The 19,543-nt window shown below is 33.3% G+C and overlaps 2 protein-coding genes across 4 annotated transcripts in view; one reads left to right on the top strand and one right to left on the bottom strand.

Annotated features, from left to right (window-relative positions):
* The first annotated feature begins 414 nt into the window (after window positions 1-414).
* On the top strand, window positions 415-3,362 carry LOC126761799 (phosphate carrier protein, mitochondrial). The gene is made up of 4 exons (XM_050478203.1): window positions 415-511; window positions 792-1,215; window positions 1,960-2,300; window positions 2,374-3,362. The coding sequence occupies exons 2-4, from the start codon at window positions 838-840 to the stop codon at window positions 2,714-2,716; spliced, it is 1,062 nt and encodes a 353-aa protein (XP_050334160.1). The 5' UTR covers window positions 415-511; window positions 792-837; the 3' UTR covers window positions 2,717-3,362.
* A 5,135-nt stretch (window positions 3,363-8,497) lies between these two features.
* LOC126761793 (protein phosphatase 1 regulatory subunit 3C-B) overlaps window positions 8,498-19,543 on the bottom strand; it is a 31,721-nt gene continuing 20,675 nt past the window's right edge. For 2 of the 3 annotated variants that reach the window (XM_050478185.1, XM_050478186.1), the window contains 5 exons: window positions 10,854-11,057; window positions 9,718-9,892; window positions 9,508-9,645; window positions 9,247-9,428; window positions 8,498-9,145 (listed from right to left, as the gene is read on the bottom strand). In XM_050478185.1, the coding sequence (XP_050334142.1) occupies window positions 9,112-9,145; window positions 9,247-9,428; window positions 9,508-9,645; window positions 9,718-9,892; window positions 10,854-11,057 (733 nt within the window). In that variant the 3' untranslated portion in view covers window positions 8,498-9,111. Of the gene's footprint in view, window positions 9,146-9,205; window positions 9,429-9,507; window positions 9,646-9,717; window positions 9,893-10,853; window positions 11,058-19,543 lie in introns of all 3 variants that reach the window. The other variant, XM_050478187.1, reaches the window with a different exon arrangement.

The following is a 19,543-nucleotide window of genomic DNA, read 5'->3' as shown; positions in this document are numbered from 1 at the left end:
ATATTGGCATATAACATTTTAAATATATTATACCTAAATACATATGTACATATATCAATATAGTGGTGTTAAAAGCTATTCATTTTAATACAGTTAAACTACCATAATTTGAAAATTATAACTCTAAATTCTCCATAACCCGAACACTTGCATTGGTAAAAGAAGTCGAATTTCATACAAAATTTCTTCCATAACTCGATGTCTTTCTAACCCGAAGTTTTTTGTGGATTATGGTGGCGAGTAAGGGAAGTTCAACTGTATATATACACAGCTATAAGATTTTAGTGGAAAATATACTGTTTTAATAAGAAATATGCAATTAAGTATTTTACTTTATGTTAAGTTTTCTTCTGTTCTCGAAACAATAATTCAGCTGTTGAACGACGTGTTGTGCCGACAAAAGCAACGCTGTTTAATAGTAACGAGTAATTCGCTACGAACAATCTGTCAGGTGGGGAGCAGAAATTTTCTTCCAAGTGTCTTTCTCGTGCCCATCATAGGTGCTGTCTGTGTAAGTGCTAATTTTTTAACTAAATTGCATAATTGAATATTTATTTGGTATAATATTTGCACATGATTTGAAGAAATATTAGTTTGTTTTAATAAACAACAAATATAAACTAAAAATTTGCTGTATGAAAAGCGTAAACTTTTCTTAAAATTTTGGTATATTCGTCAGCAACTACAACGTTATGTAACCTCAATAAGAGGGATGGTTTTAGATTTTTACAACTGACCTTGCTTTGAGTTTATTCTATATAGGTAATATTTTTCTTTTAATTATTTTCCAGTTTGCAAAAGCATTAACCGAAACAGCGAAAAGTAACATATTCCAAAATGTTCTCATCACTGTTTGAAGCTGCCAAAAACTCGCCATTGCGCACTCCATTTACTAAAGTCCAATGCGACGCCACCGGTAAGTCGGCGACTGGCCCAGTGCCCGGACGCCAGATTCAGGCAGCTGCCGCAGCTAGCGGTGATTCGTGCGAATTCGGCAGCAACAAATACTTTGCGCTATGCGGTGTCGGCGGCATTCTGTCCTGCGGTACTACGCACACCTTCGTCGTACCGCTGGATTTGGTCAAATGCCGTCTGCAAGTTGACCCCAAAAAGTACAAGAATTTGATCAACGGCTTCAAGGTTACCATTGCTGAGGAAGGCGCACGTGGTCTGGTTAAGGGCTGGGCACCAACATTCTTCGGCTACTCAGCACAGGTGAGTGAGTGGGCGAAGTGAAAATTGTATTTGCACGCGAAATATATGTGCGCAAAAAAATAAGTTAAAAGATCTTCATGAAACGGGACATAGGAATTGCGAAAATTAGTGCAGTCAAGCGAGTTTTGTGAAGAAACCATTCGATGTACATTTGTGGAGGACGTCAAACAATAAGAAATGAGAAAATATTCAATATTGTACCGAGGTTACACAATCCCTTGTCGTTATCGGCTTATTGATTTTTAATGCTAAATTTTTTGATTTGGTTTATTTCATTGCTACACATCAAAACCAATCGGTGTATTTTTTTCAATATCCTATATATTAATGCCACATGACGAAAATTGTATGATTAATTAGTTTGCTTATTACGTCTGATTTTCATTCTGTCTGCATTTTGTGTACTTAACCAAAGTTTGAGTGTAAACTTATCAGCATTACCACTCGACGTCATTTATTTAGTATTTGTCATCATGTGATAAGAATTTATATTATGGTAATTAAAGCGGCTACTCAAACTTATACAAACAAATGTAGATAAAAGTAGTTCAAAAGTTTTAGTAAAAACCCTATAAATAAAATTTAAAAAATATATCACATAACATTGCATACGGTTAAAAATTAGTGCGAAATATTTTTAGAACCATATATTTGCTAGAATAGAAATATTATTATCAATAGAATATTTGTTCATATTTTTATTTATATATTCTTGTTATGTTTGTTTACTCATACAACGTGTAGGGTCTGTGCAAGTTCGGTTTATATGAAGTCTTCAAAGTGTACTACTCGAATATCTTGGGTGAAGAGAATTCATACTTGTACCGTACTTGGTTGTACTTGGCTGCCTCTGCTTCGGCTGAATTCTTCGCCGATATTGCTTTGGCTCCTATGGAAGCTGCCAAGGTTAAGATCCAGACCACACCTGGCTTTGCCAACAATCTCCGTGAGGCTTTGCCTAAAATGATCAAGGATGAGGGTGTCGGTGCCTTCTACAAGGGTCTGGTACCATTGTGGATGCGTCAAATTCCATACACCATGATGAAGTTCGCTTGCTTCGAACGCACCGTGGAATTGTTGTACAAGTAAGTACCGTAACTGCCATACCTCTTTTTATTAGTAGTTATGCTAAATTCGTTTACTTTTCCTCCTAATTAGACACGTTGTACCCAAGCCACGTGTCGAATGCACCAAGGGTGAACAATTGGTAGTGACATTCGCTGCTGGTTACATTGCTGGTGTCTTCTGCGCCATTGTATCACATCCCGCTGATGTGGTCGTTTCGAAATTGAATCAAGCCAAGGGCTCCACTGCCATCCAAGTGGCTAAATCGCTCGGCTTCATGGGTATGTGGAACGGTCTGACGCCACGTATCATTATGATCGGTACACTTACTGCCCTGCAATGGTTCATCTACGACGGTGTCAAGGTTGCCTTGGCTCTGCCACGTCCACCACCACCAGAGATGCCAGCTTCGCTCAAGGCTAAAGTCGAAGCTTAAATCAATTTTAGTTTTAAACCGAACTCATCAGTAAACTACAATACGTATCTAAATTAAATAAGTTCAGCCAGCGATATTAAAGTGAGACAAGGCATTAAGTCGTCACAGTTACAGTAGTTAAGTTGCAAAAAAGTATAGCGAGTTTACCACAACAGTACGAGTGAATACAGTGAATATACATACACATTGGCACGGACATACGTATCGGCGCATTTATAGGGGGAAGCGAAAGAAACTAGACGATACGCGATTAAAATGCATAAAACTGCTAAAAACTTAGTGTTTAAGGTGAAAAGTGTTGAAACACAATGGAATAGCAAATACGCTAACTTACTATAATTTAAATTTTAAAGCATTTACAGTAACATAATTCTGGCATTCCAGTGGCTAATGTAAATAAGCCGCTAGAAACTTTGCATTTCTATTCAAAAACATTTAATTAACTACAAAAACATTCTGTTTTTCTTTTTAACTACTTGTTTCATATTTTCAAACACCTAACTTGTATTTAATCTTGTCTAATGTATTTAAGCTACAATTCTAATTGTGTGCGCGCAGCGAAAAAAAAACTTATGCTAAGTGAAAACTGTTATGTTCAAATTACTAACGATTATTGTAACACTAGCTTAGCAGCATTAAGTGAAAAGTGTAAAATATCTATCGTTTTAACCATGTGTTTTGTAATCCCCGCTAAACAGCGTTGCTAACGTTGTCCGAAAAAATATAGTGAAATATTCAAAACTAAAAAACTGTGTTTCTTTTCTTCATACAAAATGATATGTTTTGTTTTATATAATAGCTAAGCGTGTGTGTGTGAATTCGGCCAAAAATGGAAAGAATCCGTAAAAAATATACGTCACCGGAAATGACTCGGATTTTTGCCGGTCGAGTAGTAGCTAATCGGTAGCATAACTTCAAATTACTTTAGAGCCAACAACAAAAATAAAAAGTGTATATTTCAAAAAATATATTTTATTTAGAACTTTATAGTATTTATATATACAAGTATATTTAGGTATATATAGGTATTTGTCTTAATTCAAAATCTACATTTGTTGTTCTTATGCTACTTTAAAAACTAAATATCTACAAAACGCGTTTAACAATTACACATATGGCGCATTTAAAGTTAATAGCTTGATTTTATAACATATATTATATAATTTTTTTGTTTACATATATACATGTTCTTAAAAATAACTAAATTAGTTAAAGGAACCGTAAAGCAAAGCAAATAGTTGATAGAAACTTTTAAAACGTGTGTTGAAATGGTTTAGAGGCTGTCCATGTTTCCACAAAACTACAAATCTTGCTAATGATATAACAAAGAGAAATGTAGAAATGGAAAATATGCAAAAGAGTATTCAACTAAAAATCTAATAATGCGTCAGCTCAGCATATTCTGTTTTATTTTTAGAGCATAATTATTTTTGAAGGCCAACTACGCTGTAAACGCTACATAAAAGTACATACAGCACATGCACATACAAATGTACATATTGTTCGGTTTTTACAAAAAAGTTTGATTTGTATTCATATACATACATTTTGGATTTTATATTTTATATGCATAAGAAGAAACGTTTATTTCAGCAAATTAAAAAAGTTTTAAGAAGTTCGTTCAGTTTCTATGGCAGCTATATGCTATAGTTGTCCGATTTGAAACATTTCTTCGGATATTGTATGGTAAGCTTTGAATAATAAGCTATGACAAATTTCATGTAAATGCACGGACAAATAAAAAAGTTTTTCATACAAGGACAAGATTTTCAGCATACAATTTGTATGACAGCTATATGCTACAGTGGTTCGATCTGAACAATTTCTTCACATAATATGTGTAAGTCATGAATAAAAATCTACACAAAATTTCATAAATATTTCACGACAAATAAAGAAGTCTTTCATACAAGAACAAGATTTTCAGCGTTCAGTTTGTATGGTAGCTATATGCTATAGTGCTCCGATATCGGCGGTTCCGACAAATGTGCAGCTTCTTAACGTTAAAAGAACGTGTGCAAAATTTCAGTTCAATATCTCAAAAACTAACACACAGATTTACATTTGTATGTATGTATGCATGTACTTTTCGCCATTCTGTGCAAGTCTTCAGTTAGCTGCCAATTAATAATTGCGTAAAAATTATTAAAAAAAAAACGAACAATTTGATTTTGTTAAGCTAAATTTGTTGTGCAACTTTCTTAACAACCATTTCAGTCTTACAGTTTCGGATACAAACGAGCGAATAAGTAAAAATGTAAGCCGTGCTAACATTATGCATATAATAGTTAAAAATATATTTAAAAAAAAATTAAAAAAACAGTTTACAAAATAGTAAATTTAATAATGTTAGGCTGTGTTTGCTATAAAATTTTGTTTAACGTTTTATTTGCATATTTTTTTTTTTTTTTATTGAATACATATATATTTTTATATTTATTTTTTAAATTATATATATAGTTTTTTAAATTTGTTTTTTATACGTTTTTTAATGTTTTTTTTAATTTTTTATGTTTTTCTTGCTTTTGCATTTTGCTGCCTATATATTGTTTACTGGCTTTTTTTGCATTTGAAATAGTAAAATTGTAACAAAAGTGAAATAATTTCACTTTTTGTATGGCAACATATTCGAAATTACTTACACACGCTTAAAATCGTAACAAATTTACACGTATATTCATATGTGTATATGTATGCATATATGTACATATGTATATTGTATATGTAGTTATTATATGTATATAAAACTATTTATTAAAAATAATATTTACAAAATTGTTTATTTTTTATTTTTTATGTTTTTCTTATTTATTATTTTTGTTACAAAAAACCGTTTAAAAAATTTTTATCGCTTACAAAAACATAGAACATACAAAATCATATGCATACGATATAAAAAAATGTCGTTGCGAAATTAAAAATGTTTTATAAAAAATTAAAAAGAAATATATCATAATATATAGTACATTATTGGTTGTTGTTGTGGGTAAAAATATAAATTATTGTCAAATAAAAAACATTACACACATTAAAAAAATCCATTGAGACACGGTCTGCAGACATTGCAGCAGTATCTTTAAGTCGAGTATATAAAAATAATCACAAATAAACAGTTATATGTATATAGATAATATTTTTGACATAAAAAAGTAAGTCTGTCTGTTACGCGCACACTAATTCGCTTGCAACACAAGCGGTATGTTTTTTGAACAAAAAGTTGTTAGTAAACTTTTTATTGTTTGATTTTTTTTAATTTTTATTTAACTTTTTTTCAATATTTTTTTTTAATTTACTTGAAAAAAAAATTTTATGTAAAAACCCGTTTGTAAACAATTTCCAAAAGAATTTAAAAAGAAAAAAATTCCAAAAAACATTAAAAAAAATGTGTGAATCAAAAAATTAATAATAAATATATTTATGGCTTCATATAATAAGAGCTACTAAAAACACAATGTGCAATTTTTTTAATATTTTTTTTTCCAAATTTTTATTTTTTTTAACTTTTTTTATTTATTTTTAGTTTTTTGCGTTTTGAATTCTTTTTTCAATGTTTTCCTAACAAAATTTTTTTATGGAAAAACTTGTTTAAAAAAATTTCAAGAAAAGAATTAAAAAAAAATTAATAAAAAAAAATCAAAGAAAAAAATTTGTGTTTATCGAAAAAATAATAATAAATATATTTATGGCTTCATTAAATAAGCGCTGCTAAAGACACAGTACGCATGTGTTTAATTTTTTCTCAAAATTCCGTTAAACAAATTTTCAAAAAAAAAAACTAAAAAAATTTAAAACTACAAAATAATTTGTTTCAAAAAATTTGTTTTTAGCGGTTTTTTCTCAAAAAAAATTAAAAAAGATAAAAAAAATTCAAACCAAATTTAAAATTAAAAAAAAAATAATTTGCTTCAAAAAAGTTTTTGTTAATATCAGTTATTTTTTTTAATTTTTTCCTTTTTTTATTTTAATTTTTTTTAAATTTTTTTTTTAATTTGTTTTTAACGTTGTTTTTGTTTAAAAAAATTAAGCAAAAATATAAAAAAAATTAAAAATAGAAAAAAGGTTAAAAAAAAATTCGAATCAAATTAAAAAAACTTTAAAATAATTAAAAAAAAAATTTCAATAAAAACTTTTGTTTATCAAAAAAATGTATACTAACAATTACAGTTATACAGTTATTTCCGGCTTCATTTAACAAACGCCACTAAAAACACACTGTGCATGTTGCAAGGAATTGTGGCAGCCGCGCACAAACTTGTAAAAAAGTAAGTAAATATATAAAACCATTTATAAAAAAAATCGTCAGCACAAGTCTCGTTAAGAATTTATGCGTCAAAAACCCACAAAATAAAATAGTATACACGCTTGTTTATATAATAAAAGCCAAACGCAGTTCAAAAATCACACAAACTCCGCGCTCACTTAACACAATATTTGCCGCTTACAGCTAGACTACATTACTACAACAACAAGTGTTTGATTTCCAACTTACAACTAAACCTACTATAATATATATATATTTTTATGGCTATTGTAGGCGTATTTTATAGTTTAGTTATAGTTTCAATTATAAATTTAGTTATAGTTTTGGGTATGTGTATGTTGGTTGTAGTTTTCAGTTTTCATATTGTTGTTATTGTTATAGCATACATATGTTACTAGTTTCAGATTTTGCAAACAAACGCTTGATATTTGATTTCTTTAGCGCTTGTGTGCATAGTTTCAAGTAGTTGCTGTAACCTAAACTAACGCTAAACGCTACTGTGGCCCCTAAGCTCACTTAAAGCACTCAAAGTCATAACGCAGCTGTGAAAATGCGCTGTCTTTGCAGTTCGCTTAGTATTTTTGTAGTTATTTTTGCAGTTCTGCTAGTAATATTGAGTTTGCGTTAGCGTTTCGGGTAGTAAATGTTCGTATAAAGTTTCTATGGTACCGTACTCTTAATTTTTTAACTCCGTACTCTTATTTTTTTAACTCCGTACTCTTATTTTTATTTATTGCTTGCTTACTTAAGCGCTTGAGCACCTCAAACATATAAAAAAGTAATGTTTTGAAGTCTCAACCTTTACTTAATGCGCTCATAAGCGCTTATTGCTGCTCTAAAGTACTGCGCATGCGCGCAGCAAAGTTAAATACCGGCAAAATAAACAAAAGTAAGACACTGCTTGCTGAATTTTCATGCCCTGTGCTTACTTTTGCTGCTTGTGCCGCGCTGCTGCGCTATGCGCGTAGCCTTAGTTACGCTGGTGCGTCGTTGCGCTGCAGCTTCTGGACTATAAATGGCAAGTCATCACGTTTTATATAGACTATATAGGAATCTTTAGTGCTTGAGAATGCGACAAAGTTCATGTTGGCATTTAACGAACTTTGTTGCTGCCTCAAATAGTATACAAATATATAGAGTAATTTCCACATTAGTTAACATTATGCAGCGCTACTAAAACTGGCTTCAAAATATATGCCCCGCTTCACTTGCTGGCCGTGAATTCGAAACCAGCTCGAAGACACGTAAGCCACGCATTGAAGCGCCGGCCAAACAAGTTGAGGCGCGTGGCTCGTGAGCTCAGCACATTGAAGTTTGTCACTTCCGTTAACACTTTCTAAACTAAAAGCTACAAAATGGCTGCGCTTTGCTTTGGCGGCGCGTACCGCCTTCCTATTGTTTGCATAGTTTTTAAGTTTACTATTTTTTTCTTTGCTCCCCTTACTACTTCCTTTCTTAGTCATACTTAGTCAACGTTTTAATATCACTGCTCCTACTCTCAAGTCTTTATGATCGCGGCCCACAAATTGCTGTCATACGCAGGGGCGACTAAATCACTTATTTTGTTCAGTTGTTTTGAAGTTAAAGCCTTTAAAATGTGCACAATTGGTTCTCGAATATTGCACTGATTTAACGCACACTACGCTGTCGTATATGTTACATAAATTTTTAAGGATTTTTTCAGATTTTTTAAAATTTTTAAAATTTTTTAGCTCTTAGACATCACCACGAGCGCCTTAACACTTTCATATTATATAGTTTTTGTTATTGTTTTTAACTTTTTTAGCGCCAAAACTTTGCTTAGCAGTTGTGGTAATGCACTTCGTTCCGCACGCTCGGCTTAGTCTGCTGTTTTGGGTTGTTTTGGTATACGCCAGTGGCGTCGCTGTAGCTCAACAGCGCCGCTCATGCTTTTGTGCTGTTGCTGTGTATTTGTCTTGCTTTGTGTTTACATTTGTTATTGCTTGTTTTTGTTATTGTTGTTGTTGCTGCGTCTAAACTAGTTGTTCTACATTGGCATTTATGTAAGATTCTTTGCTCTACTGCAGGGTTGTTTGCGCTGTTTTCGACGTGAGCCGCTGAGTGCTCCTAGCGCAGAGCGTACGACTCGCATCCTTATTTAGTATAATCACCATCACCAATATTTCTCCTCGTTCTGTTTTTGTTGCCTGTTGAATTTGAGGAAATTTTCCTTGTTTAGCTTCACTGTTTCATTCAAGTTTGCTCACCAACAGCTTGACTGCTTGCTTCTAATACAAATGACATTTACCAGTAGGGGCCCGACTCCTGACTCCAATTGTTTTGTGCTTGATGCTCTTTCGTATTGCTCAGTGCTTCCGAGAGCGCGGACATCACATGGCCGCGGCAGCTATTGCGCGACGTATTCTTGTCATATGGCGAGAGCGCGTTGTAGTAGAAGGGCGAACGCTTTGTAATAGTATAGTTCTTACCCTGTGGTGAGATGTACATAGATAAAGATAATTGATTAATTAACATAATAGTGTTAAAATAAGTTATATTATGTCCTTACCCCATTGTTATCCCAGTATTCTTGGTTGTTGCCGCGATAGCAAATGCAAAATTCCAGACGCTTTGACGATGGCGGCAATGTGATCTTGAATGAGAACGTATCGAAGACGACGTGCGCATAGGTAGCTGGTCCATAAGCCTGCAAATAAAAGTGAACAGTGAAACAGTTAGAAAAAATAGAGCTTTGGTTGGCAGCTTGCTTGCAACTCACCCTGGCGAAGGTGCAGAATATGTCCTGCTGATTCTTCCAGTCGTCCCATGTGACGCGCACAACGACTTCCTTTTCGAAGGAGATGTTCTTCACTTTCACCGTGCCGACAACAATGGACTCTTCATCCTTGACAATCACATTTTCGAGTGAGACAAAGTCACGATCGATTTTTTCTCTGTAATAGTGAAATTGTAATTAGTTTATAGGTCCAAATACATAATAATAAAAAACACAAGAGCAGACGTTAACTTCGATTGCACCGAAGCTTTAATATCCTGCACAAATACCAAAGATATGCCCGTTCTCACGACACCGGAACGGATCCGGATTTTTACCCGGCCAAGGGCTGTAAACTCGGCAGTATTCTGCTGCTCCAACACAACAACAACATTTGCTGCAAGAACATTGATCCTATCCATGTATGACTTGATTCCGATTGTTCACTTTGTATGACAGCTATATGTTACAGTCAAGCAAACTGAACCGTTTCTTCGGAGACCACAGCGTGCGTCTTTAGCAATAAGTTAGGTGAGGTTAAATGGCTGATTTGTCAGCATGACGGTTTGAAATGATTCTACCTCATCTTCTTCCAAACAGCTGATGCAGGTGGCATCCCGTAAGACTGCATGAATTCCGATCGGACTGTGTCCAGTTAGAACTCATACCACCATTGAAGGGTGGACCTTGCTGAAAGCGAAGAGCTCCCTCGACCTTTTCTGATTTACCCTGAGCCAAAAGGACCTTGCGACTGCACAGCTGCTGGTAGTTGACCAACGCTTGCGGAGCTGGTCTAAGACCCAACAGTCCAGAAGTAAACCAAACGAAGCTAATTGAGCTCCTACTCGCCTCTGTATATATACAGAGGTACGGGCGGACAACGACTGACGAGATTTCCGATAAGTAACTCAAAAGCTGAGTTGTTAGCTCGTGTATATACAAAAAGACGGACGGTCAGACAGAGGGACAGACTGTTATGGGTAAATCGACTTAGCTTGTTACGCTGACCATTTATATTAATATACTTCATAGGATCTCTGACGTTTCCTGTTGAGTGTTACGAGCATACTGACAAACTTAACAGACGCTATTCAGGGTATAAATATGGAAATTTGTGTTTTGTCGCTCTTTGCACTCACCTAAATGTTAAGTAATCGGATGCTGGTTGTTTAAAGTCGACGGTCCATTGATCGGCCGGGTGTGGACTAACGAGGCCCTGTGTAATTTGCTCCAAGAATTTCGTGCTCCACAATGGCGGCACATTCGAGGGTTCGGACATAACGCGCACCTCCGTTAGCGGTTGACCTTCATCGTCAGCGAAGATCACACGCTTGGTACAACGGCTGAAAGGAGAAGAAAAGATAAAAAATTAAATAAAATTATTATTGAAATAAAACATTATATAGAGTTTTTTAAATCACATTTCGACAACTGTGCGATGTGATTTGTATAGAGTGGGGTGTAAAATAAAGAACCATACGATTGAGGCAACCAAGTTGGTGGGCACGTGTTGCTGTATATTTTCCACATTTAGCCTTTGAAGCAGGCGTCGATCATGCCACTCGCCAAATGACTCGTCTAATAACGCATCAACAAGCAACACACCCACCGAGTGTTGCTTAAAAACGATTGCAAGTGACATAAAGCAAGCAACAACAACAGGTGATTTAAATGTCTTGCCAAGGAAGTATAAAAATTTCGCCAAATATTGCATTGCTTGACTCGTTGCTGACGCCAAGAGAATTAAGAATTCTTAATTAAGCTTCTTATTTGCATAAAAAATGTCTCGAGACCTATGTGCCGTGATGAGGTCAGGAGGTGAAGGTGTTTTTAAGGTTTTCTCAGAATTAATACGACGTGTTTTCAAACTGATTTATAGCTTCGACGTCGCAGCTGGGCCATTAGGAAACGAGTTGCGTTGGTCTTCAATGTGAATAAGTCATCTAAATTTAAAACAATAAATGCACTATACAAACAAACACATATACACACGTACGCACATTCATACATATGTTCATTCATCCATACATACAGACAAATAATCATGCATGCATACATGTCTATATACATATATATCGGACAGATGTGGCATGCGGCATCTGCAAAATGCCTTATTTACTACGTTTGTACTCGTATGTATGTATATATAGACAGCAACTCTAAAAGGTGTGAAAAAATATTGTTGATGGGTGAGGTGATCAAGTAAAGTGCAAGAATTTAAAAAGAAAAAGTCTTAGAATGAAGATGAATGGCACATTTTAAGCGCTATTTTTAAATACATACATATACATATGTATATTGTATGTATATACATATGTTTATTGAAGTCCTTAAAAATATCTTTGTATTTGTAGGTATACTTACATAAAAGAACATATGTATGTCTTGTTCTGGTGTTTGAGTGAATGTCAAAGCGGCCTTTCAGCGCTTTCTCTGCAGGAATCAATATTTTTTTTTATCAAAAACAGTCTTCGAAATATTTAGAAAAATTACAAAATAATGCTGATTTTCATTATTTTTGACAACTACAAATTTTTGGTGATTTTTTTAACTTTTTTTTAATTATTATATTAAAATATAATATATATTATATAATTATTGTATATTAAACGATTTTTAAAATTTTTTCCTATAATAAGAATTTTTTGTTTTAATTTATTTTTTCGAATAATAAAAAATACCGTTAATTAAAATTTTTATTTTTTTTTAGATTTATTTTTAATTTTTATTTGTTTATTTTTAAAAGCTTAGAAATTTTTTAATTTATTTGAAAATATTTTTCGTATGATAAAAATTACAGTTAAATAAAAATTTGTATATTTTTTGAAAATATTTAGAATTTACACTGCAAAAAATATGCATTTTAAATTAGGTTTTAACAAAATTGGTTTGAAATACAATTTTTTGAATGAGTTTTTAATTTACACTGAAAAAAAATGTAAGTTCTTTTGAAAGTATTTTAATAATATATATATATAATTTTTTTATTATAAAGTTTTTTTAATTAAATGTATATATAATATAATTTAATTGATAATATTGTTAATTTTTTATTAAAAAGGAATTAGTTTAAAATGCTTTTTTAATATTTCGACACTGCAAAAATTTTTAATTATATGTATTTAATATATTTTAAATGTTTTAATCAGATTTATTATTTAATTGATACTTTGTAAAAAGTGTGGTTGCCATACTGTTTATTTGCGCAAATTTTAACGTTATGAGTTTTTTCAGGTTTTTCATACATAATTTCCTTTACTGTTTTTTTTGTTTGTAATTAAACAAAAATTAAGAATTATTTATAGCACTTAAAAAATTAAATAGAAATTCAAAACACTTTGATAATTGCAAATGGAAATAAGTTAAAAATTTTTAACTATAAATTTTTCATAAAAAAATGTTTAAAATATAATTTAAAATAAATATTAATAAAAATTTACAAAAAATATAAAGCTGTCAAAAATTAATTAAAAACCATTTGAACTAAATTAATAGAATAGAAGAAATGTTTTCAAAGTAAATTAAAATTTTTTCAGTGTAAATTCAAAATACGTATGTATATTAAAAAATGGCGTTTCAAATTGACTCCTTTATGATAAGCAAATTTAGAATCATTAAATATTATGCTTTCAAAATAAACAAATTTTTTTCAGTGTAGATAAAAAATATATTACAAAAATTGTATTTAAAAAATCCGTTATGTTAAATTTAAATAAGTTGAAACTGGTTTGTTTTTGGTGTCCGATATGTAAATAATGCGGAAAAAATATTGAATGACTTGCTCAAAATGTTGAGAAAAAAAAAAGCTTTAGAAATTTTGATATTAATAAATAATTATATTATGTTATTTACTTTGAAAGCCTATAGACAAAAATACCTACATATATCTAAAACTCATACCTACATATGTATGTATATCGAACTCTATACATACATATGTGTATGCTTATGGCTCACCATAAACCTCATTTACGAGTAGTTGGGATCAAATGCCTGAATCTATTTTCCAAGTGAGGTTTTTTGTTTAATATAAGTAAGTATGTATTTTATATATTTTTCGTATGTATGCCGAAATTTATTAAGCACTTTTCAATGCTCTGAAATCGAGCAATCTCATAACGACCTTGCATAATGAAGTCAGCTAATTAATTAACACCGACTTTATAGTTATCATTTTCTATTAAAATTTATCGTAAGCAAATTAGCTATCAGTCCATAATTGCTACAGCAAACGAACGCTTACCAATTGTTGAAACTGAAACAGCTGTTTGCTTCGTTCTACTGAAGGCGAGTCAATCAAGTGCGCTAAAATGTTAAGCGCGATTGGCGAGCGCAATTCAAACGGTGAGAAATAAACAGAATTAGGCCGATAAATGCAAAGTAAGTCAATATTTGCTAACCTGTTCAAGTATAGACTTCTATACCAATATATCTATATGTATACACAGCTGTTCATTAACTAACGAGCTGACGTCACAAAAATGTTAGTTATCGGCTTATCTACACATGCTCGTTCAGCACATTTTCGGCTGCGCAGAATTGACTCACTGTGACATGGAGTTGAACGCCCAATTTCGTTTGCAAAAAAAAAGTTATGGCTGTCGGCGCGGAGTATTTACGTCTGTCTCGGGTTAAATTTAGATACTCAAGTATTTTTGTTTTTTTTTTTTTTATTCCACGCATGTCTGGCAAAAACTCATTACACGCAAAAAATAATTTATTTTGGATTTCGCTGCTGTTTGGCCATAAGCGGCAAATTGTGGCTGGGAAACTTATTTGCGTGTTGCCAACTAACGGCTGTTAAAAATACTTAACAACAAGAAAAAATGTTAAATTCGGCTGTAGCGCAGCTGGAGTAAACTTCAAAACAAAAAAGTTTCTGTACAAGAACCTGATTTGGATTGGTTAGTTTGTACGTCAGCTATAAGTTAGAGTAGTCCGATCTGAACAATTTTTTAGGAGATTATGCGGTTGTTTTGGTTAATAATGCATGTCGAATTTCGTGATGATATCTCGTCAAATAAAAAAGTTTTTCATACAAGGACTTGAGTTTGATCGGGCAGTTTGAATGGCAGCTATGTGCTATAGGTGTCCGCTGTGAGTAATTTCTTTAGATATTATAGCGATGATCAAAATAATAATCTGTGCTGAATTTCATCAAGATATCTCGTCAATAAAAAAAAATTTGCATACAAGAATCTGATTCCGCTCGTTTAGTTTGTAAGGCAGCTCTAAGCTATAATCGGCCGATATCGACGGTTCCAACAAATAAGCAGCTTCGTATGTGAAATTTCAGATCGATATCTCAAAAACTGCTCACATATACTGATCATTTAGGTATATATTTTAACATGTAGGGTCTCCGAAATTTCCTTATAAGCCTGCTTAAAGTGAAATTCGCATCACTGTTAATTTCAACACACGCTCCGTACATATTTATGCATATATTTATAAATTACAATACCTTCAAGCAATGAGGTCAGTGGCTTATACGCAGACGTTGCATACACGCCTATCAGTGTCTGACCGCAATCTGTGCATTGTCGGAACGTTCAGGTTTACAGCAGGATCACATCGAACGCGGCGAAGACATGATCACTTGCCTATGCGACGACGCTGTTTTGTCTACAACATGTAAAAGTGCGTAGAATGCGTCTGCAGAGGGGCTTCTACAAGCTTCTCAAGTCACATATCATGGATGCAACACACATTGCCATCCAAATGCACAGAGTTTTGAGCGTAGAGACGAGCGCTCAGTGTGTTTAGCCGCTATTTTTTATTGTGTTTAATACCAAGACACTCGCTGTAAGCGTGTCTTTGCGCCTGAAGAATGCGTTGGGCGCAAGATATCTGCAGGCAATGAGAAAATTACAGCGACACAGCAGCAGCTGTGCAGTTTTATTGCTTGGAGCAACAAGTGTTAACGATCGCATGCGCGATCACTGATGGCGACTAAGTAGGCGGTAGGTGGCGCGCTCTGCGAATTATTACTTATTATTGTATATAAAAGCAATTGCATGTATATCATATACATACATATGTACGTATATATGGACAGTTTGATAGGCAAAAAAACCAGTAGGCATTAAGGAATGTGCAGCGATGTTGGGTGCTGGGCTCTGGGCTCTGGGCTGTGGGCCGTGAGCTGAGTATCAAGCACTCGTATATGTACATACATATGTATGTATGTGTGATTGCGGGAAGTGCATTGATTTTTACTTATAAATATGCATTGTGTTGCGTCTGTTTTTCTTCACTTTTATTATTTTTGTTATGGTTTGGTTGCATTGCAACGCCAGCGACGCTGTAACATGCTGGCGTTTTTTGCCTTCCCGGCGATCATGTGGACAACGCATGTTTAATTCTTGAACAGCGGTTATTGGTGGGTGCTGGTGGTGCTAACAGTGACTGATATGGCTGTGGAGACATAGTATATACATATATATATATATACATATGTATATATATAGTATATATGTATGAGTGAAGCTGTCTTTTGGCGGCGATGCTTGAGATCGGCTTGCGGAACAGCGCTGTCTGGGCAACTCAACAACGAATTATTCAATTCACACGCAACAGGTTTTTACAGCTTGCTTGACTTGATTGTCGCCACAAGCAGTGGAAGTAAATGTAAATCGTTGGCGTCTTCACTATCGGCTACGAAAGCGGTCAACGATACGTTGGCTCACATTTAAGCGGCAGTGATAAGCTTTGCCGGTGTTTGCTTCTTGATTTCTCCACGCATTTCGGTTGTATGTTTGCTTGCGTGTTTCGCCACTATTTATTTTGATTTTTTATAACCTCAATTTATTGTTATTTTACACATTTTGTTCGTATGCCTTTTGACTCGGTAATTAGCTGTTGTCATAAGAGTGCACAAAAGTATCAACGCGCCTGCGCTGTACAGCTCATTACAACTTGTAGGCTGTTTGTTTTGGTTTTACAGGTGAAAAAAAACAAAGCCGGTTTTATCAACTGAGTGCCGACTGCCGTTTAGGGCTTTCATTTCAATAAATGCTGGTACAAAATATTTATATTAAAAAACTACAAAAAGTCATGTGGCTTTGGTCCGAAACACTCGATACTGCAGCGGATAGCCACGTTGGCTTGTAGGAAACTTGCTTTTTCACTAATGATTCGATTTTCAAAAAGAGTTGCGCTGTTAACTGGAAAATTAATATGCAAAACCTATAAAATTAGCCGTTAATTGGAAAATTAATATGCAAGGCGCTAATTTTTATGCGTTTGCCATTTGGAAATTAAAATTTTCACTTTTATATGGAAACATGGAAGACATTACAAAATAATTTAGATATTTTAATTGAAAGTGGGGAAATTTTTGAATTTCACTTTGAATGGCGGCTATAAACGGTCCCTACCAAATTTCGTCAAGATATATCTTGAAATAAAAAAGTTTTTCATACAAGGACTTGAGTTTGAACGGGCAGTTTGTATGGGAGCTATATGCTATAGTAGTTCGTTCTATACAATTTCTTTGTATTTTTTAGCAATGCTCAAGATAATAATCTGTGCAAAATTTGGTGAAGATATGTACATCATCAAATAGAAAAGTTTTCTATATAAGGACTGGATTTTCATCGTTCAGTTTGTACGACAGCTATAGCATATAATTTACGGACTTCCATTAAATAAACATGAAATTGTGCTAAATTTATACGAAGCGACTAATAGCGCACTAAGTTTAATGACACACCCGCCCAAATGTATAATTAAATATTCTTGAATTTGAAATATTTTCAAAAATCTGTTTTCGTAACATTAATATTTTCCTACACACGATCACATGTTGCGCTGAATTTATTATTAGGCAGCAGCGCGCATTTTAATAATTGCCCATTGGGGTGGCATGCCAAGCGCGGTGATTAATTTGCAGCAGAAGAAGCAGTAGAAGAATTGAAAAACGAAGGAACATAACGCGTAGATACAGGGTGAATCAGAATAACTAAAACAAAATTACAATTTTGACAGCATTTGATTGTCATAAAATTTGCGAGAACTTCACTTCAGTTGTCTGAACAATTTTTTATTAATGTGAAAGCGCATTAAAAATTTACTATTTTTCAAACAATTTTGAAAATAGAATGAAAAAGTAATGCAATCACCGTATTCGCCTGATTTAGTTCCGTGTGACTTCTGGATATTCAGCATACTCGTAAGATCGTTCCTATTCCTATTTTGAGTAATTAAATTTGAATCGTACATTGGAGGTTGTTGCGGAACTTTAACAAGTGTTTCGAGGAGTGGAAAAAAACGTTGGCTTAAGTGTATTGGGGACGGCTTAGATTTTCGGGGACGACATAGATTTTAAAGAATAAATTAAGAATTTTAAAATTATAAACAAATTCGACTATTTATTGCTCATAGTAGCATGTGAAGACTTATTTTCGTATAAAAAGTGTCTACGCTGCCACCACCCTTGTTCGAAACTTCCCACACCTGCATGTTGTTATTACTGCCTCTACCATCTCTTGTTCGAAACTCTCCATACTTGCTTGTTGTTAAACAATAATATTCCTTATTTATCACAAAGCTTGTAGTAAAATTGTCTAAAATAACCCGAAAATGTTTAATTTCGGGAAAACATTTGAGTGTATGAGTGGGCGTGTCAAAAATTAGAGCACAACAATATATGAGTTTCACGTCAAATAAAATATAAAAGTGAAAAAAAAATAATAAAAAAAAAATTAAATAAAATAAATTTGAAAAAAATAAATAAAAAAATTCAAGAAATGACCACACAAAACAAAATTCAATATTTATATATAAAATTTATTTTTGAAAAAAAAGCAAATATATCTAGTGATCATATGTACATATATACTTAAAAAGCATACAAAATCAAAAGTATCAAACAAGCCCTTCAGTGATTTCTAAAGAATTTATGCTCGGGAACTGTTTACAGTAAACTGTCAAGCATGAATTAAATTACATGATCAAACCCACTAAAACCCGCAATTTTTCTTAATTTTTTCCCACTCCCAACGCCTATGTCTACGCAATAGCCTCCGCCGTGTATGTAGTGCAACGAAAACTTTTCACGTCTCGCGCTTACATGTGTAACTGTTTGATTTCTGCTGTGCTGCGTATTTTAATTTAATTTTAGTTTAGATATTTATTTCCATTGAGCGTCACACCGCCATTGCGGTGTATTTTTGGTTGACACGCAGTCAACGCTGCCAGACGCTTGGCGGGCGATCACGCTCACTTCACGTGAATCAGCCAAGTACGGCCGTCCGTGTGGGGAGGTGATATACGCCACATAATTGTCATGTAAACATAGCAACGTCTACATATTGCATACAAACATACATGCATACCGATATGTACATATATGTTATATGTATGTGTTTGTAAATAAAGTCACAAAGTGATCTTCGTTGCTTTCTTATTTATTTATTTATTTTTAATGCTTAAATTGTCGCGTTTTTTGTATTAACTTGCATTGCAGCGGCATGTTTGTTGTACAACAAAAAATTTATATTGTTTTATTAGCGCTTTTATCGTTTATATTACATGGTATGTGTAAGTATGTTTATACTTTTTGTGTTTGTAGCATAAAGTTGTTAGGCAGAGTGACTTTATACTTGATTTTGAATGATCAATATGAATGGCAGCTATATGCTATAGTCGTCCGCTCTAAATAATTTCTTAGGAGGATATATTTCGTGAAGATATCTCGTAAAATAAAAAAAGTTTTTCATACAAGGCCTTGAGTTTGATCAGTCAGTTTGTATGACAGCTATGTATATGCATTAGTGGTCCGATCTAAGCTATTTATTGGAGATGATAACGGTACAATCAGGCAATA

Source organism: Bactrocera neohumeralis, chromosome 6, assembly GCF_024586455.1.
Source record: "Bactrocera neohumeralis isolate Rockhampton chromosome 6, APGP_CSIRO_Bneo_wtdbg2-racon-allhic-juicebox.fasta_v2, whole genome shotgun sequence".
Taxonomy (NCBI): Eukaryota; Metazoa; Arthropoda; class Insecta; order Diptera; family Tephritidae; genus Bactrocera; species Bactrocera neohumeralis.
Note: the sequence above shows the minus strand (reverse complement) of the source record. Positions and strands in the feature narration are given on the sequence as shown.